The sequence below is a fragment of the Staurois parvus genome, unplaced genomic scaffold (assembly GCF_062004578.1).
Source record: "Staurois parvus isolate SC_StPar_1 unplaced genomic scaffold, SC_StPar_1.0 ptg000179l, whole genome shotgun sequence".
Taxonomy (NCBI): Eukaryota; Metazoa; Chordata; class Amphibia; order Anura; family Ranidae; genus Staurois; species Staurois parvus.
The window spans coordinates 5,316,503-5,340,473 of record NW_028317975.1 but is presented as its reverse complement, the minus strand read 5'-3'; the positions used below and the strand labels follow the sequence as shown (position 1 = coordinate 5,340,473).

At 47.6% G+C, this 23,971-nt stretch overlaps 1 protein-coding gene across 1 annotated transcript in view; it reads left to right on the top strand.

The window, feature by feature from the left end:
- Window positions 1-23,971, top strand: part of LOC149462256 (contactin-associated protein-like 5) — a 577,382-nt gene that overhangs the window by 537,870 nt on the left and 15,541 nt on the right. The window contains exons 22-23 of the mRNA XM_089677193.1: window positions 18,828-19,046; window positions 22,952-23,026. Coding sequence (XP_089533319.1) covers window positions 18,828-19,046; window positions 22,952-23,026 — 294 coding nt within the window. The remainder of the gene's footprint in view (window positions 1-18,827; window positions 19,047-22,951; window positions 23,027-23,971) is intronic.

Below are 23,971 nucleotides of genomic sequence, written 5' to 3'. Positions count from 1 at the left end.
GTGGGACCTCCTGTCTTTTGACTCCTGGCTGGGGAACCGGTGACCCCTGGATGAGACCTTCTGTCTCTTGACTCCTGGCTGGGGTACCTGTGACCCCTGGTTAAAACCTCCTGTCTCTTGAATCCTGGCTGGGGCACCTCTGACCCTGGTTGAGATCTTCTGTCTTCAATATTATAGGCTTACCTGTAGGTACAAATTACAAAGTGGACTTTACTTCCTCTTTAACAGCTGTCTGTGACAACTTGATAACTGTGCTTGAAGGGTGTAGTGAGCACGCTCAGAATGGAATCCTCAGCCGTCCATAGACGCTTGTACATGGCATGTGGGAGTTAAACCCACCCTCTTTGTCACCACACATATGCGTTACGCTATGGCAAGGGGTCAGCAAGAGAAAATAGCCTAAACAACATTCATCTTTGCCAAATTCACACACCAGGAACGTACCTGTAGATTTACTGAACAAATGGCTATATAAATGTTTTTTTGTTAAATAAATATTCTGCTTTAACCCAATACTAACCCTGAACAAGGGCTCATTTACACAAGAGCACAGTGTGCTACACTATACGACGATGCACTGTTATAAACCTTAAGGGCTCGTTTAGACTTGAAGAGAGATCCTTATTTAGGGACAGTAAAAATGCCCCCCAACCACAGAGATTTACCCCCCCCCCCGTCACAAGTCTAAATAAGCCCTTACAGTACATGACCACACACTGCGTGTGAGCAAGACATAACTCTCATGCTATACTCAACTCTAACCCTTACCGTTTTTTATATATATATATATATATATATATATATATACAGTTGAAACTCGAAAAATTAAAATATTGTGCAAAAGTTCATTTATTTCAGTGCAGCAACTTAAAAGGTGAAACTAATACATGAGATAGACTCATTAAATGCAAAGCAAGATAGTTCAAGCCGTGATTTGTCATCATTGTGATGATTATGGCTTACAGCTCATGAAAACCCCAAATCCACAATCTCAGAAAATGAGAATATTCCATGCAATCAATAAAACACGGATTGTACATAGAACAGTATCGGACCTCTGAAAAGTAGAAGCATGCATATGTACTCAGTACTTGGTTGGGGCCCCTTTTGCAGCAATTACTGCCTCAATGCGGCGTGGCATGGAAGCTATCAGCCTGTGGCACTGCTGAGGTGTTATGTAAGACCAGGATGCTTCAATAGCGGCCTTCAGCTCTTCTGCATTGTTCGGTCTCATGTCTCTCATCTTTCTCTTGGCAATGCCCCATAGATTCTTTATGGGGTTCAGGTCAGGCGAGTTTGCTGGCCAATCAAGCACAGTAATCCCACGGTCATTGAACCAGGTTTTGGTGCTTTTGGCAGTGTGGGTGGTGCCAAGTCCTGCTGGAAAATGAAGTCAGCATCCCCATAAAGCTCATCTGTGGAAGGAAGCATGAAGTGCTCCAAAATCTCCTGGTAGACGGCTGCGTTGACCCTGGACTTAATGAAGCACAGTGGACCAACACCAGCAGATGACATGGCTCCCCAAATCAACACAGACTGTGGAAACTTCACACTGGACTTCCAGCATCTTGCAGTGTGTGCCTCTCCATTCTTCCTCCATACTCGGGGTCCTTGAGCCTCTCCATTCTTCCTCCATACTCGGGGTCCTTGGGCCTCTCCATTCTTCCTCCATACTCGGGGTCCTTGGGCCTCTCCATTCTTCCTCCATGCTCGGGGTCCTTGGGCCTCTCCATTCTTCCTCCATGCTCGGGGTCCTTGGGCCTCTCCATTCTTCCTCCATGCTCGGGGTCCTTGGGCCTCTCCATTCTTCCTCCATACTCGGGGTCCTTGGGCCTCTCCATTCTTCCTCCATACTCGGGGTCCTTGGGCCTCTCCATTCTTCCTCCATACTCGGGGTCCTTGGGCCCCTTCTTTCCTCCTCCATACTCGGGATCCTTGGTTTCCAAATGAGATGTAAAAGTTGCTCTCATCAGAAAAGAGGACTTTGGACCACTGAGCAACAGACCAGGTCTGTTTTTCTTTAGCCCAGGTAAGACGCTTCTGATGTTGTTGCTCAGGAGTGGCTTGACAAGAGGAATATGACATTTGAAGCCCATGTCCAGGATCCGTCTGTGTGTGGTGGCTCTTGATGCACTGACTCCAGCCTCAGTCCACTCCTTGTGAAAGTCCCCAACACTTTTGAATGGCCTTTTCCTGACAATCCTCTCCAGGCTGCGGTCATCCCTGCTGCTTGTGCACCTTTTTCTTCCACACTTTTCCCTTCCACATAACTTTTTATTAATGTGCTTTGATACAGCACTTTGGGAACATCCAACTTCTTTTGCAAATACCTTTTGAGGCTTTCCCTCCTTATGGAGGGTGTCAGTGATGGTGTCAGGTCAGCAGTCTTTCCCATGATTGTGATTTCTACTGAACCAGACTGAGAGACTATTTAAAGGCTCAGGAACCATTTGCAGGTGTTATGGCTTAATTAGCTGATTAGAGTTGGACACTTTGAGCCGAGAATATTCCACCTTTTCACAATATTCTCATTTTCTGAGATTGTGGATTTGGGGTTTTCATGAGCTGTAAGCCATAATCATCACAATGATGACAAATCACGGCTGGAACTATCTTGCTTTGCATGGAATGAGTCTCATATATTAGTTTCACCTTTTACATTGCATTACTGAAATAAATGAACTTTTGCACCATATTCAAATTTTTGAGTTTCACCTGTATAGAAACAAAGCCATGTGATTGCCATGTCAGCCCCGCCATGTTGATCACATGGATTTGTTTTGCCATCTGTAATCAGCAGCGGCCGCCAGGTTTACAGCTACGGGTACATTTTTAAACCTCTTCACCCACATTTCCATACAGAATTTTAATTGTGAGTTAAAGGAGTGTAGAGTTCTGTTTTGTTAGTTAGGGGCATAAAGTTAGAAATAAACAGACAAATGAGAGGATTTGCAGGTTTTTGTTTACCGAACACTAAAAACTTAATTATGGCAAAGGCTATTAATTTACCATCTGTTGAAGTTAATTATCGCACCTGATCATGACTCACAGAACAGCCAACGACAGACGGGAGACCGCATCCTTTCTGTGAAAAAAAAAGAGAAAATGGCAAACTGTTCTATTCAATGGTAGCTTGGCAGCTATATATATATATGTGTGTGTGTGTGTGTGTGTGTGTGTGTGTATATATATATATATATATATGTGTGTGTGTATATATATATATATATATGTGTGTGTGTGTGTGTATATATATATATATATATATGTGTGTGTGTGTGTGTGTATATATATATATATATATATGTGTGTGTGTGTGTGTATATATATATATGTGTGTGTGTGTGTGTGTATATATATATATATATATATATATATATATGTGTGTGTGTGTGTGTATATATATATATGTGTGTGTGTGTGTGTGTATATATATATATATATATATATATATATATGTGTGTGTGTGTATATATATATATATATATGTGTGTGTGTGTATATATATATATATATATATATATATATATGTGTGTGTGTGTGTGTATATATATATATATGTGTGTGTGTGTGTGTGTGTATATATATATATATATATATGTGTGTGTGTGTATATATATATATATATATATATAGAGAGAGAGAGATTTTTTTAAGTAAGAACGCAGGGGAACGCAGTTCCAGCACCTCCTGATGAACAAAAGCAAACAAGGGCGCACTCTCATCGTGCGTATTTATTGAAAAACATATAGATATAGCCAGCTGGAGGGGGTCTATTGTTGCTGGCTGAAAGGGATCTATTTTACTACTTTTCTTGTTATTATTAACAATTTCCATACAAATGACTTAGCACCATAAAACAATACTTGGTTCTGTATTCTCTGAAAAGGGGTGCCACTGGGAGGTGGGTAGGGGTATGGAACAAAGGGACGGTGCTCCTCAGAGGTGGGTAGGGGGTGGAGACAAGGGGTTCCTTCATTTATTCTCTGGGAAATAAAGCCATAGATAGATAGATAGATAGATAGATAGATAGATAGATAGATAGACAGACAGACTGCTCAAAAAAATGAAATGAAGACTTGTTAATCCGAGCCTAGCATCAACTCAATGAAACTCCTGGGATATGGATCTGGTCAGGTAAGTAGCAGAGGGGGTTGTTAATCAGTTTCAGCTGCTTTGGTGTTAATTAAATTAACAACAGGTGCACTAGATGAGCAACAATGAGATGACCCCCAAAACAGGAATGGTTTTACAGGTGGAGGCCACTGACATTTTTTTCTCTACTAATCTATTTCTGACTGTTTTTCACTCGTTTTGCATTTGGGTAGGGTCAGTGTCACTACTGGTAGCATGAGGCTATACCTGGACCCTACAGAGGTTGCAGAGGCAGTCCAACTCCTCCAGGATGGCACATCAATACCTGCCATTGCCAGAAGGTTTGCTGTGTCTCCCAGCACAGTCTCAAGAGCATAGAGGAGATTCCAGGAGACAGGCAGTTCCTCTAGGAGAGCTGGACAGGGCCGTAGAAGTTCCTTAACCCATCAGCAGGACCGGTGTCTGCTCCCTTGTACAAGGAGGAACAGGATGAGCCCTGCCAGAGCCCTACAAAATGACCTCCAGCAGGCCACTGGTGTGAATGTCTCTGACCAAACAATCAGAAACAGACTTCATGAGGGAGGCCTGAGGGCTCGACGTCCTCTAGCGGGCCCTGTGCTCACTGCCCGGCACCATAGAGCTGGATTGGCATTTGCCATTGAACACCAGAATTGGCAGGTCCACCACTGGCACCCTGTGCTTTTCACAGATGAGAGCAGGTTCACCCTGAGTACATGTGACAGACATGAAAGGGTCTGGAGAAGCCGTGGAGAACGTTCTGCTTCCTGTAACATGGTTCACCATGACCGTTTTGGTGGGGGGTCAGTGATGGTCTGGGGAGGCATATCTATGGAGGGACGCACAGACCTCTACAGGCTAGACAATGGCACCCTGACTGCCATTAGGTATCGGGATGAAATCCTTGGACCCATTGTCAGTGGGTTGGTGCAGTGGGTCCTGGGTTCCTCCTGGTGCAGTGGGTCCTGGGTTCTTCCTGGTGCAGTGGGTCCTGGGTTCTTCCTGGTGCAGTGGGTCCTGGGTTCCTCCTGGTACATGACAATGCTCGGCCTCATGTGGGGAGAGTATGCAGGCAGTTCCTGGAGGATAAAGGAATTGATACCATTGAATGGCCGCCACGCTCTCCTGTCCTAAATCCAATAGAAGACCTCTGGGATGTCATGTTTCGGTCTATCCGATGCCGCCAGGTTGCACCTCAGACTGTCCAGGAGCTCAGTGATGCCCTGGTCCAGATCTGGGAGGAAATCCCCCAGGATACCATCCATGGTCTCATTAGGAGCCTCCCCCGATGTTGTCAGGCATGCATACAAGCACGTGGGGCCCTTACAAACTACTGAGGACCATTCTGAGTTGCTGAAATGAAATTTCAGCAAAATGGACTCACCTGCTGCATCATTTTTCACTTTGATTTTCGGGGTGTCTATGAATTCAGTCCTCTGTAGGTCGATCATTTCCATCAAATGATGGGACATCCTTACGTTCCTAGCACATCACCCCGTCCATGTCAGTATAGAGATCCAGGAGAAGATTCCTCCTCATTGAGATCTCATGTCTTCAAAGTGTTCCTTTAATTTTTTTGGAGCAGAATAGATAGATAGATAGATAGATAGATAGAGGAATAGATACTGATATAGATGGATAGGATGATACCAATGAATATTAGATACTTTCTGCTCCTCGGATATTCATTTCAAGCACTGACAGATATGATTCTAATGCACATTTCGTATTATTTTGGTGTCTCTATATTTCCCATAGATCACTTCTTCTCTCATATAAACAGAAGAGAAGTAAGAAGTTTGTCTTGTTATCTCTTTCCTTCTCCCTGGAGCACACAACTTCATTCTCTTCCTTCTCTTTGCCATCCCCATCAATGTTTTATCATGCTGGATCTCCAGCCGGGCTCGTCGCCTCCTGGCCTCATGGCCTCATTTTTTGCTCCTGTGGTTGTCAGTCCTGCTGAATGCCGCAGATAGAAACGCCGAGCGCCATCCTAGAGTTGCGTTCTGTAAGGGGGAATTCAGCTTCTTCTTCACATTACAATTTTATAGAAAGAATATTAGGATGTGTTTAATATTTGTTTCTTAAAGATTATAAAGCATGCCAATGACCAAATCAGTCTATGAACTGGTCTCAAATGGACAGTCTAAGCCAGGGGTGGGCAAACTTTTTGACTTGAGGGCCGCAATGGGTTCATATATTGGACCCGGGGGCCGGACCAAGAGTAGATGAATGATGTGTATGTGTCATCCATAGTAAGTATAGTAATATTCCCCCATAGTAAGCATAGTAATTCATCCCCCATAGTAATTCATCCCCCATAGTAATCCATCCCCCATATAGTAATCCATCCCCCATAGTAATTCATCCCCCATAGTAATTCATCCCCCATAGTAATTCATCCCCCCTATAGTAATTCATCCCCCATAGTAATTCATCCCCCATAGTAATTCATCCCCCCACATAGTAATTCATCCCCCATATAGTAATTCATCCCCCATATAGTAATTCATCCCCCATAGTAATTAATCCCCCATATAGTAATTCATCCCCCATAGTAATTCATCCCCCATATAGTAATTCATCCCCCATAGTAATTCATCCCCCATATAGTAATTCATCCCCCATATAGTAATTAATCCCCCATATAGTAATTCATCCCCCATAGTAATTCATCCCCCATAGTAATTCATCCCCCATATAGTAATTCATCCCCCCTATAGTAATTCATCCCCCCTATAGTAATTCATCCCCCATATTAAGTCCCCAAGTCCCCCCTGTGTCAATTCACTTACCTTTGCTCCGCGCGTTCCTCTCGCCGTATTCCGGCGCCGTTCCGGTATAGCATGAAAATCTGTCTCCTATGAGGATCTGTCCCCCTCGATGTATCTGCGCATGTGCCAGTTTCAGGCATTAGCAGCCGATCGGCGATCTCCGGCACATGCACAGATACGTCGAGGGGGACAGATCCTCATAGGAGACAGATTTTCATGCTACACCGGTCTTCAGGGCGGACTGTGAGAGGAGCCTAGCTCCGCGGGCCGGATTAAAAGGTCTGCCGGGCCGTAGTTTGCCCATTGCTGGTCTAAGCCAATGGTCCCCTACTGCAGCCCACGGCTCATATGCTGCACTTGGCTTGTCTTTATCAAGCCCTTGGAGCGCTATTCCTCCCACTGACACCAATGATGGGGCGCTATTCCTCCCACTGACACCAATGATGGGACACTATTCCTCCCACTGACACCAATGATGGGGCACTATTCCTCCCACTGATACCAATGATGGGGTACTATTCCTCCCACTGACACCAATGATGGGGCACTATTCCTCCCACTGACACCAGTGATGGAGCACTATTCCTCCCGATGACACCAATGATGGGGCACTATTCCTCCCACTGACACCAGTGATGGAGCACTATTCCTCCCACTGACACCAATGATGGGGCACTATTCCCCCCACTGACACCAATGATGGGGCACTATTCCTCCCACTGATACCAATGATGGGGCACTATTCCCCCCACTGACACCAATGATGGGGCACTATTCCTCCCACTGATACCAATGATGGGGCACTATTCCTCCCACTGATACCAATGATGGGGCACTATTCCTCCCACTGACACCAATGATGGGGCACTATTCCTCCCACTGATACCAATGATGGGGCACTATTCCTCCCACTGACACCAATGATGGGGCACTGAATTCATGTGTTGCCGCACTCTATCAATCATGCAACATCAGAAACATAAACTAATCTATAAAAACAGTTGTGCACCATATGTGTGTGTATATATATCCCTTATATCGATCATTACAATGCATTAAATCTAGACACTATTATACAATACGTTCTTTAGTTGATAATCTGGTGGTGATCTTAAACTTTATAGGAAAAATCCTTTATGCAATATGTTGTCAGTCTCCCAATAAATGCAATACACCATTGAGTTCAGTATACTCTCCTTTGCGGTAATTAAGATGTGGTGTACAATAGAAGCTGCACCGTAGGTCAGTGTAATAAACGGAATCCTTTCCTTCCTCAGCTGGCTACTTGATCACATCCTCCTCGAGTGGAATATATGTAAAAGAAGAGAAGATGCATAGTGTCTTATCTGGGGTGTAAGACTTTAATGTGCGTTGGTAATGCACTCACATGTAAAAAGGCAAAGATGCGCTTTGTATATGTATATAAAACCGCCGACTGCGGTGAGGTCAGCCTCGTTGGTGTGCCTGCGCACACTGTCAATACTCGCCGTGTCTCAGTGTGGATGCGTGATGACGTCACTGCCCCTCCCCTACGCGTTACGCCACAGGGACTCGTGGCTTCCTCTGGGGGATGTAGTTTTTTATGTTTCTGATGTTGCATGATTGATAGAGCGCAGCATCACATGAATTCACTGTTTGTTTTTTGATGCACACCAAGTGAAGGTGAGCAAGGAAGCCGGCGATCTATTATATTATATTGTATATAAAGATATATATGTGAGCACCTCCCATTCTACACTAATGATGGGACACTATTCCTCCCACTGACACCAATGATGGGCACTATTCCTTCCATTGACACCAATGATGGGGCACTATTCCTCCCACTGATACCAATGATGGGGCACTATTCCTCCCACTGACACCAATGATGGGGCACTATTCCTCCCACTGACACCAGTGAAGAGGCACTATTCCTTCCACTGACACCAATGATGGGGCACTACTCCTCCCACTGACACCACATTCCTCCTACTGACACCAATGATGGGGCACTATTCCTCCCACTGACACCAATGATGGGACTCTATTCCTGCCACTGACACCAGTGATGGGGCACTATTCCCCCATGGACCCAAACAATGGGCACAAGTCCTCCCATTGACTCTTTTGGTGGGACACTGCTTTTCCCAATTAAATAAAAATGTGGCACTATTCCTCCCACTGACACCAATGATGGGGCACTACTCCTCCCACTGACACCACATTCCTCCCACTGACACCAATGACGGGGCACTATTCCTCCCACTGATACCAATGATGGGGCACTATTTCTCTCACTGACACCAATGATGGGGCACTATTCCTCCCATTGACATATATATACTGTATATTGAAATGTGTTTTTATTACAAAATATCTGAAAAAGATTTTTAAAAATACATTTCAATTATACTATATGTTTTTGAAAAAACAAATCTACATTTTTGGAATGCATTTACAAATATATGTAAAAATATATGTTAAAATTACTTTTTTATATGTTAAAAAAAATCTGAAGAATGTATTTAAAAAATATATATTTTCTAAAATATTCTTCATATATTTTGTAATACATAAAAAGAACGCATTTCAACATGCAGCAGTATTTATATACCGTAATTTCCGGCGTATAAGACGACTTTTTAGCCCATGAAAATCTTCTGAAAAGTCGGGGGTCGTCTTATACGCCGGTATACGGCGAGCCGGTGTCAGGGCAGCACTTTTTCGAGGGGCGGCACAGTGGCGGAAGGGACACTAAGTACAGGGGCGGGTAGAGGGGCTGCTGTACATTACCTGGCTCCGGTCCCAGTCCCACGACGATCCGGTCCAGGAAGCGCGGCTGCTCCTTCTTTCAGTTCGGCCGCTCGATGGTCGCGCGGCCGCTCGGCTCCGCCTCCTCACCGGTGATTGGGCGCCAGCACTGGAAAGGCACACAGGCGACCAATCACCGGCGAGGAGGTGGAGCCGAGCAGCCCCGCGAAAATTGAGTGAGGGAGTGGCCAGTAAGTGTGCAGCAGCACCATGCTGTGACACTCGGCACTATTCCTCTCCCCCACTGACACCAACGATGGGGCACTATTCCTCCTCCCCAATGACACCAACGATGGGGCACTATTCCTCCTCCCCAATGACACCAATGATGGGGCACTATTCCTCTCCCCCAATGACACCAACGATGGGGCACTATTCCTCCTCCCCAATGACACCAATGATGGGGCACTATTCCTCCTCCCCAATGACACCAATGAGGCACTATTCCTCCTCCCCACTGACACCAACAATGGGGCACTATTCCCCCCCCCACTGACACCAATGATGGGGCACTATTCCTCCTCCCCACTGACACCAATGATGGGGCACTATTCCCCCCCCCACTGACACCAATGATGGGGCACTATTCCCCCCCCCACTGACACCAATGATGGGGCACTATTCCTCCCCCACTGACACCAACGATGGGGCACTATTCCTCCTCCCCACTGACACCAACGATGGGGCACTATTCCCCCCCCCCCCACTGACACCAATGATGGGGCACTATTCCTCCCACTGATACCAATGATCGGGCACTTTTCCCGCCACTAATACCAATGATGGGGCACTATTCCTCCCACTGACACCAATGATGGAGCACTATTCCTCCCACTGACACCAATGATGGGGCACAATTCCTGCCACTGATACCAATGATGGGGCGCAATTCCTGCCACTGATACCAATGATGGGGCGCAATTCCTCCCACTGACACCAATGATGGAGCACTATTCCTCCCACTGACACCAATGATGGGGCGCAATTCCTGCCACTGATACCAATGATGGAGCACTATTCCTCCCACTGATACCACTGATGGGGCGCTATTCCTCCCACTGACACCAATGATGGGGCGCTATTCCTCCCACTGACACCAATGATGGGGCGCAATTCCTGCCACTGATACCAATGATGGGGCGCTATTCCTCCTACTGACACCAATGATGGGGCGCAATTCCTGCCACTGATACCAATGATGGGGCGCTATTCCTCCCACTGACACCAATGATGGGGCGCTATTCCTCCCACTGATACCAATGATGGGGCACTATTCCTCCCACTGACACCAATGATGGGGCACGATTCTCCCCACTGACACCAGTGATGGGGCACTATTCCTCACACACTGACACCAATGATGGGGCACTATCCCCCCCCCCCCACTGACACCAATGATGGGGCACTATTCCTCCCCCACTGACACCAACGATGGGACACTATTCTTCCTCCCCACTGACACCAACGATGGGGCACTATTCCCCCCCCACTGACAACAATGATGGGGCACTTTTCCCGCCACTGATACCAACGATGGGGCGCTATTCCTCCCACTGACACCAATGATGGGGCACTATTCCTTCCACTGATACCAATGATGGGGCACGATTCCTCCCACTGACACCAATGATGGGGCACAATTCCTCCCACTGACACCAATGATGGGGCGCTATTCCTCCCACTGACACCAATGATGGGGCGCTATTCCTCCCACTGACACCAATGATGGGGCGCTATTCCTCCCACTGACACCAATGATGGAGCACTATTCCTCCCACTGACACTAATGATGGGACACTATTCCTCCCACTGACACCAATGATGGGGAACTATTCCTCCCACTGACTAATGATGGGGCACTATTCCTCCCACTGACACTAATGATGGGACACTATTCCTCACACACTGACACTTATGATGGGGCACCATCATTGGTGTCAGTGGGAGGAATAGTGTCCCATCATTGGTGTCAGAGCGAGGAATTGTGCCCCATCATTGGTGTCAGTGGGAGGAATTGTGCCCCATCATTGGTGTCAGTGGGAGGAATAGTGCCGTATCAGTGGGAGGAATAGTGCCCCATCATTGGTGTCAGTGGGAGGAATAGTGCTCCATCATTGGTATCAGTGGCAGGAATTGCGCCCCATCATTGGTGTCAGTGGGAGGAATAGTGCCCCATCATTGGTGTCAGTGGGAGGAATAGTGCCCCATCATTGGAATACCATACTGAAATAGCATACCATATTGAAATCAAATCTGATGTTTTTTCATTTTTATTTGGTGTGCGTTGGAAGAGGGGTAGTCTTATACGGCGAGTATAGCTCAAACACTATATTTTAAAAGGAAAAGTAGGGGGTCGTCTTATACGCCGGAAAATACGGTATATATATGTATATATACATTCCAAAAATGTAGATTTGTATTTTTAAAGACATGCAGTCAGGGGCGGACTGACAACTCACGGGGCCGCCGGGCAATAGGGGATAAGCCTATGAAAAAGGTACCAGGGGCATCTCATGGGGCCCCCTACTGACCCCGGGCCCTCGGGCAGTGCCCGAGTTTCCAAATGGTCAGTCCGCCCCTGCATGCAGTACATTTGAAATGTATTTAAAAAATTATTTTTCATATCTTTTGTAATAAAAACCTATTTCAACATGCAGTATATATATATATATATATATATATATATATATATTTTAAATATATTGAATACGGCCAAAATTGGAGCATTTCAAATATATGGCAATATATTTGGGAAGAATATTTTAAAAATGTGTTTCAAATATATTTTAATTCCATGTGCGCCAGAAAGCACGAATGACTAATGCCGCCACTTGGGCACTTTCCCTCACAAACAAGAGCGACAATCCGTTCCGATGACCTGCGTGGAGAGGGGGCGCCATATGTCGCCCCTGGCTGGAACACAGTCAGCACGCACATCACGCCCTCCGCATTGGAAGGCAGCGTCTCGGCAGACGCTCGCCTTGGCTCTCCGCGTTGGATTTCTTAGCCAGCCGCTATCGGCGCGCATCTCCCGCTCTGCCGGCCTTATTAGGAGGAATTGTTTCTGCTACAGGATGTCTGCAGGCAATCCATTATTCTGCGCTGCAATTCGGAGGTCGATCTCTGAAATAACAATAGCCTTGTGAAACAAATTGTACTGTCAGGCAGGTGCAGTGTTCAGAGAGCAAGGAACTGGGGGGAAAAAAGGGAAAACAATTGAAAAATATCGCCAGACGTTTGTAGGAATGAATTGTCTGTATCAATAAGAATGGGGCTTATTTACTTACTGCGCAAGGGGGAAAAAAAGTCACACTGACACAAACGTTCACTTTTTTTTATTATTATTGATTTATTTTTATGCTTTGTTTTATTTTTGTTTTTGTTATACTGGATTTATACACTCACTTTATTAGGTCTACCTTGCTACAGGGGCGTATTTACCACAAGGCAAACAAGGCATTTGCCTAGGGCGGCACATTTCAGGGGGGCAGCGCTGCTTCCTGGAAGAAGGGACTGAAGAACGGACACACGCGGCATGGGGATCAGCTGGGATCCGAGAGAGGCTGCCGAAACTGTGAAGGCGCTTGTCTTTCTCTCTCTCGCTGGGTGGGGAAGGCGATGTGGGGGGGCAATGGTAGTGGAAGGCTGTCTTGAGTGTGGGGGGGGGGGGAGGGGCAGGGGTGTTGTTGGTCAATGTCTCAAGCTCTCTCCTCCACAGGAGTGGCATTGGTCGGTGTCAGGCTCTCTCCATGGGAAAAGGGGGAGGGGGTGTGATTTTTGTGTTGCCTAGGGCAGCACAAAACCTACATACACCACTGCCTTGCTAGTGCCAAGAAAATCTCCCCCACACCTTACACCTCCACCAGCCTGAACCATTGATACAAGGCAGAATGGATCCACCTCACCATGACACCATCACCACCAGCCTGAACTATTGATACAAGGCAGGATGGATCCACCTCACCATGACACCCCCACCACCAGCCTGAACCATTGATACAAGGCAGGATGGATCCACCTCACCATGACACCACCACAAGCCTGAACTGTTGATACAAGGCAGGATGGATCCACCTCACCAAGACACCACCACCACCAGCCTGAACCATTGATACAAGGCAGGATGGATCCACCTCACCATGACACCCCCACCACCAGCCTGAACCATTGATACAAGGCAGGATGGCTCCACCTCACCATGACACCACCACGAGCCTGAACTGTTGATACAAGGCAGGATGGATCCACCTCACCATGACACCATCACCACCAGCCTGAACCATTGATACAATGCAGGATGGATCCACCTCACCATGACACTATCACCACCAGCCTGAACCGTTGATACACGGCAGGATGGATCTATGCTTTCATGTTGTTTAGAGCATAGTCTCTTTCAGGAGCACTAATGTCCCTTTGACGTACCTCGTCAGACCTCAGATGGCTCCTACTCTTCACCCAGCTGCACTGAGGGTATCCCTGGGCAAGGGACTCCAAGATCTAACACTGAAGTAGTCCTTTATCTGGCCCAGGGGGTGTAGGAGTACTCATGCTGTCCTGTTCTGTCAGTGTGGTGGGTTGGTAGCTGCTTTCAGGCCTTACGCTGGGCTGGGCTGGCCCCTTCCCAGCAGACAGGTTGTCCTCTCTTTGGAGACGGTGGACAAGGTGGAGATCCTTCTGTCTAGTAACCAGCTTGGGGCCCCCTCCAAGATCCACACTAAAGCCTTCATCTCAGTCCATCTTCCACCTGACACTGCACACTGCTCCCCAGGCTCTGACTAGGGTTGCCACCTCATCCCTTTAAACCCAAACACATATTAATTTCACAGGTTCTGGGGCTGATTAAGGTGGTAATTAAATCCACTTAGCGCCTTATCTGCATTAAAATAGCCTCAGAACCTGTGTAGTTAATATGTGTTCGGGTTTAAAGGAATGAGGTGGCAACCCTAGCTCTGGCACATTTAAGGGTTGTCCTTGGTCACCATGCCCAGCCTCCTGCCAAGGTCCCTCAAACATGCAGATCTGGGCCTCCTCTCCTCCTCTGCCCCTCTTCCAGAAAGTTCTCTGAGTTTCTGGAAGGGTGAGAGGGCTCCAGAAGCCCTGACCTGTAGAGCCTCTCAGCCTTAAGGGTTGTCCTTGGTCACCATGCCCAGCCTCCTGCCAAAGGCCCTAAAACATGCAGATCTGGGCCTCCTCTCCTCCTCTGCCCCTCTTCCAGAAAGTTCTTTGAGTTTCTGGAAGGGCAAGATGGCTCCAGAAGCTCTGACCTGTAGAGCCTCCCAGCCTTAAGGGTTGTGCCTGGTAACCATGCCGAGCCTTGTGCAAAGGTCCCTCAAACATGCAGATCTGGGCCTCCTCTCCTTTTCTGCCCCTCTTCCAGAAAGTTCTTTTTTTTTCTGGAAGGGTGAGAGGGCTTCAAAAGCACTGACCTGTAGAGCTTCCCAGCCTTAAGGGCTGTCCTTGTTCACCTTGCCCAGCCTCCTGCTAAGGTCCCTCAGACATGCAGATCTGGGCCTCCTCTCCTCCTCTGCCCCTCTTCCAGAAAGTTCTTTGAGTTTCTAGAAGGGTGAGAGGGTTCCAGAAGCTCTGACCTGTAGAGCGTCCCAGCCTTAAGGATTGTCCTTGGTCACCTTGCCTAGCCTCCTGCGAAGGTCCCTCAAACATGCAGATCTGGGCCTCCTCTCCTCCTCTGTCCCTCTTCCAGAAAGTTCTTTGAGTTTCTGGAAGGGTGAGAGAGCTCCAGAAGCCCTGACCTGTAGAGCCTCCCAGCCTGTATCGAGGTGAACTCATTCTACCTCACTCCCAGACTGACTCATCCCAGGCTGCTACCCAGCCTCTATCTAACAAAAAACCTATCTAGCTTCACCTAGAGGGTGCTACAGGTCATTTAGCCACAGCTCCAGCAACCTCTAGGAGGAACCCTGGTTGACAACGATTTCTCTACAGGCTGAATCTCTGCATCTGAAATATTTTCATTGAGATTAAGCAAAGGTCCCCGACGCTGCAAAGCCAATTACAAGACGATGAGGAATTTGGATGACATATGTCATGAAAGGCGCGCGGATCTAACAATACAGTGAATTGCAAATTATTATTTTTTTACTCAAGTTCTCTGATGGTGCCGTCTTGTAAGTCTGATATACATATTTCATTTTCTTTGATTAAATTAGAATTTCAATAAGGAATATTAAATGTCTGTGTGATCATCAGAAAAAAAGAAATTGCTGAAATATGTCATTTTCTTGCTTGGAAATGTTCCAACAATGCTCCGTGTTTGTGGGAATATGTCACTTGCATTATACAGAATGTCTAACACATTTCATCCTGTTATATTTTATATCTAAGGTATCTTCAATTTATTTTTGTGTGATAGTTATGTGGGCGGGGCTTAAAGTTGAAGTGTATTTTGCCTTCCCCGGTTCCTCCCACCCACCTCATTTACATGCTATGAGTCTCCATGATTGAAAGAACTGAAATCCAATGAGTGAAAGGGGCGGGGCCAGGGACAGTCAGTCTGAGGAAAGTGCTAGATGATTCTGGACGTCCACCAGCCAGGAAATGAGGCGGAGCTCTGTCTGACTTCTAATGCACATGGTGAGAATTTCACAGTGTGCAGTGAAATCAGAGTAAGCCATTTCAGTCCAGGAGAGGAGCCGGTTCACCTGTGCAGGACTGAAGGGGAGGGGCCAATACACCTGTGCAAGATTGCAAGGGAGGAGCTGATACACCTGTGCAGGACTGAAGGGGAGGGGCCAGTACACCTGTGCAAGATTGGAGGGGAGGAGCTGATACACCTGTGCAGGACTGAAGGGGAGGGGCTGATACACCTGTGCAAGACTGAAGGGGAGGAGCCGGTACACCTGTGCAAGATTTGAGGGGAGGAGCTGATACACCTGTGCAGGACTGAAGGGGAGGAGCCGGTACACCTGTGCAAGACTGAAGGGGAGGAGCTGATACACCTGTGCAAGACTGAAGGGGAGGAGCTGGTACACCTGTGCAAGACTGGAGGGGAGGAGCTGATACACCTTTGCATGACTGAAGGGGAGGAGCCGGTACACCTGTGCAGGACCGAGGGGAACCCCGGAGTTCTGCTTTAACCACTTTCCGTCTGGCCCATGTATATAAGCGACCGGACGGGAGCAGTGCAGGAGCAGGTTGACGTTTATAAACGGCCTCCCTGACCCCTGCTTTTGCGGTCTCCCTGGGAGCGCGCAGCACCGCGATCCAGTGCCCGCTGTGTCCTCCGGACGCAGTGGAACTTTGATCGCTGTATGGGACCTCACACACTGATTAGCCAATCAGTGATCACATGAAGAGTAATATTATTATTATTATACAGTATTTATATAGCGCCAACGGTTTGCTCAGCGCTTTACATTATAAAGGGAGACAGTACACGAGACAGTACAGTAACAATACAATGCGATACACGAGGGGTTCGAGGGCCCTGCTCCTTGGAGCTTACAATCTAGGAGATGTAACTTCCTGACATCATTACTTACTACGTGTGAAATTTGTGAATGATCACAGAGATCACATGGTACAGGACTATTCACAACAGCCTTGTACCATGTGACAAGCTGTGACCAATCACAGCTCACACAGTAGTTCTCAATGGCTGCACGAATCTCAATCTTCATCACCCCCCACAAGTAGTACAGTGTCACTATGGTGATACTGTACTGCTAGGGTGACAGTATGTAAAAAAAAACCCATAAAGAATAATATAAAAAAAAAAAAAAAAAAAAGTAAAAAGAAAATTTTGAAAAATTATAATTTTTTGGTTATAAACTAATTTGGGTTATTTTTTTTTTTTACTAAAAAGATAACTGAATACATTTTTGGCCAAGATTTATGAGGAAAGATCCGTCTGGCCCCATTTGCAAAATTTTTAAGAAAACAGTTTTTAAAAATTTTTTGGGACTTTTTCATTTATATAGCAAAAAAAAAAAAAAAGTCCCAGTGGTGAATAAATACCACCAAAATAAAGTTTTGTCTGCCCCCAAAAAATGCTAAAAAATTCATATGGGTACAGTGTTGCATGACCGCGCAATTGTCATTTAAAGTGTGACAGCGCTGAAAGCTGAAAATTGGCCTGGACTGGAAGGGGGTGAAAGTGTGCGGACTGGAAGGGGGTGAAAGTGTCCGGACTGGAAGGGGGTGAAAGTGTGCGGACTGGAAGGGGGTGAAAGTGTGCGGACTGGAAGGGGGTGAAAGTGTGCGGACTGGAAGGGGGTGAAAGTGTGCGGACTGGAAGGGGGTGAAAGTGTGCGGACTGGAAGGGGGGGAAAGTGTCCGAACTGGAAGGGGGTGAAAGTGTGCGGACTGGAAGGGGGTGAAAGTGTGCGGACTGGAAGGGGGTGAAAGTGTCCGGACTGGAAGGGGGGGAAAGTGTCCGAACTGGAAGGGGGGGAAAGTATCCGGACTGGAAGGGGGGGAAAGTGTCCGGACTGGAAGGGGGTGAAAGTGTCCGGACTGGAAGGGGGTGAAAGTGTCCGGACTGGAAGGGGGTGAAAGTGTCCGGACTGGAAGGGGGGGAAAGTGTCCGAACTGGAAGGGGGGGAAAGTGTCCGGACTGGAAGGGGGGGGGGGAAGTGTCCGGACTGGAAGGGGGTGAAAGTGTCCGGACTGGAAGGGGGTGAAAGTGTCCGAACTGGAAGGGGGGGAAAGTGTCCGGACTGGAAGGGGGGGGGGGAAGTGTCCGGACTGGAAGGGGGTGAAAGTGTCCGGACTGGAAGGGGGTGAAAGTGTCCGGACTGGAAGGGGGTGAAAGTGTCCGGACTGGAAGGGGGTGAAAGTGTCCGGACTGGAAGGGGGTGAAAGTGTCTGGACTGGAAGGGGGTGAAAGTGTCTGGACTGGAAGGGGGTGAAAGTGTCTGGACTGGAAGGGGGTGAAAGTGTCTGGACTGGAAGGGGGTGAAAGTGTCCGGACTTGAAGTGATTAATGGAAAACTGGCGTACTCGTCTACTATCCTGAGACTGCCGCATCCACCCTATTGGTTCCAATGCATTTCACCAAAGTGGCACGATTTTGTTGAAATCTCTTGAACTTGGAGAACATTTTGGGGCCTCGAAGCTCTCAATTCTTATTGGTGGATATTCTCTGTGTCTAATATCTAATCCTCATAACTGTTTCCTGTCTTCCAGAGAACCCCGGGCTGGACCCAGAAGTCTCCAAAGCAAATTCCTTTGGTTTTGTCGGTTGCCTCTCATCCGTCCAGTACAACCAGGTGGCTCCCCTTAAAGCAGCTCTCCGACACCCCAGCACAGCCCCAGTCACAGTGGTCGGGCCATTGTCTGAATGTAACTGTAGCTCCATCACGGAGAGCGATCTCAGCACCATTACCACCACTTACTCATCCTCAGGTAAGTACCAGATTACCCTCACCTCTGATGTACCCTCAGACTGGTCCAAAATGTGTGATTTCCATCAGATTTGGGCGGTGTGTGGAGATGCCAATCCACAGAAAGCAGTTGTACTGTAGATGTGAATATTCCGATTAGGGAAGAAGGTGACCCATTGGTGTCTTGATGCCTATGTGCAGAACTACAGTACTGTGCAAAAGTTATAGGCAGGTGCTGCAAATGAGGAAACATTTCAGACATAGACGTGTTCAGTTTATTTTTATCCATTAACAAAATGGAAAGTAAATGAAGAGAAGAAAAATCCAAATCCAATCAATATTTGGTGTGATCCACCCTTTGCCTTCTTCTAGGTAGACTAGCACACAGTTTTTGAAGGAACTTGGCATGCATGTTGTTCCAAACATCTTGGAGGACTAAGCACTGATCTTCTGTGGATGTTGGTTGCCTCCAACCCTTCTGTCTCTTCATGTCATCCCAGACAGACTCCATGATGGTGAAATCTGAAAGGCTCTGTTAGGGCCAAACCATCACTTCCAGGACTGCTTGGTCTTCTTTACACTAAAGACAGTTTTTAATGACATTGGCTGTATGTTTTTGGGTGGTTGTCCTGCTGCAAAATATATTTGGGGCCAATCACACGCCTCCCTGATGGTATGGCATGATGGATAAGTATCTGCTTGTATTTCTCAGCATTGAGGACACCATTGACCTTGACCAAATCTCCAACTCCATTTGCACAAATACAGCCCCAAACGTGCAAGGAACCTCCACCATGCTTCACAGTTACCTGCAGACATTCATTATTGTAACGCTCTCCAGCCCTTCGCCCTACAAATGCCTCCTGCTACATCCATATATTTCACATTTTGACTCCTCAGTCCAGAGCACTGCTGCCATTTTTCTGCACCCCAGTTCCTATGTTTTCCTGCATAGTTGAGTCGCTTAGCCTTGTTTCCGCATCAGAGGTATATCTTTTTGGCCACAGTTTTTACATGAAGACCACTTCTGGCCGGACAGTAGATTTGTGTACCTGGGTCCCACCAGGGTTTCCACCAGTTCTGTGCTGATGGTTCTGATGTGGGAGGGAAGTAAGCATGATGCATCTTTCTTCTGCTGCATTAAGTTTCCTTGGCCGATCACTGCTGTCCTCAAAGTGACCCGACCACTGCGTCTATGGTCCTCAGCGTGACCCGACCACTGTGTTTATGGTCCTCAATGTTATCTGACAACTGTGTTTATGGTCTTCAACGTTATCTGACAACTGTGTCTATGGTCCTCAGCGTTATCTGACAACTGTGTTTATGGTCTTCAACGTGACCCAACCACTGCATCTATGGTCCTCAATGTTATCTGACCACTGCATCTATGGTCCTCAACGTGACCCGACCACTGCATCTATGGTCCTCAACATGATCTGACCACTGCGTCTATGGTCCTCAACATTATCTGACTACTGTGTCTATGGTCCTCAAAGTGCCCCAACCACTGCGTCTATAGCCCTCAACCTTATATGATCACTGCGTCTATGGTCCTCAGCGTTATCTGACCACTGCATCTATGGTCCTCAACATTATCTGACCACTGCGTCTATGGTCCTCAACATTATCTGACCACTGCGTCTATGGTCCTCAACATTATCTGACCACTGCGTCTATGGTCCTCAACATTATCTGACCACTGTGTCTATGGTCCTCAACATTATCTGACCACTGCATCTATGGTCCTCAACGTGAGCCGACTACTGCATCTATGGTCCTCAATGTGACCCGACCACTGAGTCTATGGTCCTCAACGTGACCCGACCACTGCGTCTACGCTCAAAGTTACCCGTTTCTTTGTGCTTCTTCTAAAGAGCTTGATGAATGGAACTGATGTTGGTTTAAAGCCAAAGAGTAGTCACACCAAATATTGATTTGATTTAGATTTTTCTTCTGTTCGTTCACTTTGTATTTTCTAAATTGATAAAAATAAATGATTAAAATATATATTTTTTAAAGCATTCTTAGTTTACAGGATTTCTTCACACCTGCCTATAACTTTTCCATGGTCCTGTATGACAAAAAAATGACCAGCTTTGGCCTGAAATCGAACTTACCCCTTAAAGTCCTGATGTCCAAACTGCAGCCCAAGGACTATGAAGTAGCAGGGGCGGACTGACCATTTGGAAACTCGGGCACTGCCCGAGGGCCCGGAGTCAGTAGGGGGCCCCATGAGATGCCCCTGGTACCTTTTTCATAGGCTTTTTTGAGTTTGGGCAAGGACACAGGGGCCCCATGATCCCCTATTGCCCGGGGGCCCCATGAGTTGTCAGTCTGCCCCTGCTCCTGACCCTGTGCTTTCAACTTCCCAGCTTCACCCCCAGCTTCTTCCCGGCAGCAGCACAAGGTAAGGAGGGGGGTGCACTGTGAACGTAAGGAAGGGATTTTCCATTTACTCTCGGATTTGTAAATCCCAGAGTGGGTCCTGGAGCCCAGAGGCCTTGTAGAGTATTGGGTGGGATGAAGGCTCCAGTCCTGAGTCCGCGTTTTGCCAGGAACCAGCACACTGTTTGTGCATTGTGCATAGCTCTTTGTATAAGTGTATAAGAAGACTACGGAGAGAAGGGGGGAGGACAGGGGCGGACTGACCATTCAAACACTCGGCACTGCCCGAGGGCACAGGGTCAGTAGGGGGCCCCATGAGATGCCCCTGGTACCTTTTTCATAGGCTTTTTTGAGTTTGGGCAAGGACACAGGGGCCCCATGATCCCCTATTGCCCGGGGGCCCCATGAGTTGTCAGTCCGCCCCTGTGAAGTAGTCTAGGTATGTGGGTCTAGGAAGTGTACACTCAGAAGGGAATCGTGTCTCACGAGCACTTGGCGGTGTTGATTTGGGATGGAAAGTGACAAGAAGATTGGAGCACTCCATGTGACACCCACTTGATTTGATGGACTTATGTTAATAAGGACAGTTTTTTTATATTTGATATGCACATATTTTTGGTTTAATGTTCACGGTGCCACTGTGGAAGGTGTTTTTTTTTTCACATTTATCCTCAGCATTGGTGCAGGGGCGGACTGACCATTCAGGCACTAGGGCACTACCTGAGGGCCCAGGGTCAGTAGGGGGCCCCATAAGATGCCCTCGGTACCTTTCATAGGCTTTTTTTGGGTGGTTTTGAGTGTGGGTGAGTACACAGGGGCCCCATGATCCCCTATTGCCCTGGGACCCCATGAGTTGTCAGTCTGCCCCTGTGTCAGTGGACACAATAAAACCCCTCAGAATTGGTGTCAGTGGTGGAAAAACAAACCCCCAACATTGGTGTCAGTGACTGCAATAATAACCTCTAACTGGTGTCAGTGAACACAATATAAACCCCTATAATTGGTGTCAGTGACCGCAATAAATAACACCCAGCCTTGATGTCGGTGGACACAGTAATAACCCCCATCATTGTTGTCAGTAGCCAGTCAGTCAGCAGATGCGATAATAATCCCCTCATTGGTGCCAGAGACCACAATAATAAACCCTACATTGGTGCAGGGGCGGACTGACAACTCATGGGGCCCTCGGACAATAGGGGATCATGGGGCCCCTGTGTCCTTACCCACACTCAAAGCAGACCCAAAAAAGCCTATAAACAGTACCAGGGGCATTTCATGGGGCCCCCTACTGACCGAGTGCTCGAATTGTCAGTCCGCCCCTGCATTGGTGTCATCTTAATTTACTAGACGATGACACCAACATCTTGGACCCTACAGCTAGGATTGTATCTAGGATCCTCCTCAGACACAAAGGAGTGGATTGGGGAGCATGCAAACCGCACAGTCACCTGCACCCCAAATCACAGCTAGTGTCATCTCATCTGTATATTGATTGACAGCTCACAAGATGGTTGAATATGTTTGCTGATCTCTTTGTTTTAGATCCTTTCGGGAAGACGGACGACCGAGAACCCCTGACAGACGAAGAAGTGAAAAGTGGTCCGGCTGTTATTGGAGGTGATATTTTTTTTATATGTCTCAGTGAACTTTAGTGCAGTTTAACCATAACGTAATCATGACCACAGAGACCAGGGTGTCAAACTCAACTTCATCCCGGACCGCCTCAGCGTTATAGCTGCCCTCAAAGTTGTTGACTAAATGCCCAGGGCACCCCCCTTACATCAGATGTCAAGAGCCCCCACCCTTCCTTACAATACAGTACACCCCCTTTACCTTGTGCTGCTGCGAATAAGAAGCTGGAGGCAGTGCTGGGAAGCAGAAAGTTCAGGGTCTGGAGGAGGACCAGAGGAGGGCTGGAGTCACCTACCTGAGTCTCCTGAATGCTGAGACCGGGGGAGGCAGAGACAAGGAGGTGCTGCGGCTGCACAGAGAGGCGCAGAATCTGTAGAGGGAGTTTGGTCCTCGTCTCTGCTGCTGACTGCTGAGATGGGGAGAGGCAGCAGAGACGAGCCTCTCCACTGCCATACGATGAAGTGTAGGATCTGGTGGAGGAGTTCTGTCCTCGTCTCTGCTGCTGACTGCTGAGATGGGGAGAGGCAGCAGAGACGAGCCTCTCCACTGCCATACGATGAAGTGTAGGATCTGGTGGAGGAGTTCTGTCCTCGTCTCTGCTGCTGACTGCTGAGATGGGGAGAGGCGGCAGAGACGAGCCTCTCCACTGCCATATGATGAAGTGTAGGATCTGGTGGAGGATGTCTGTCATTGTCTCTGCTGCTGACTGCTAAGATGGGGAAAGGCAGCAGAGACAAGCCTCTCCACTGCTGTGCAATGAAGCGTAGGATCTGGTGGAGGAGTTCTGTCTTTGTCTCTGCTGCCAATTGCTGAGATGGGGAGAGGCAGAGACAAGCCTCTCCACTGCTGTACAATGAAGCGTAGGATCTGGTGGAGGATGTCTGTCCTCGTCTCTGCTGCTGACTGCTAAGATGGGGAAAGGCAGCAGAG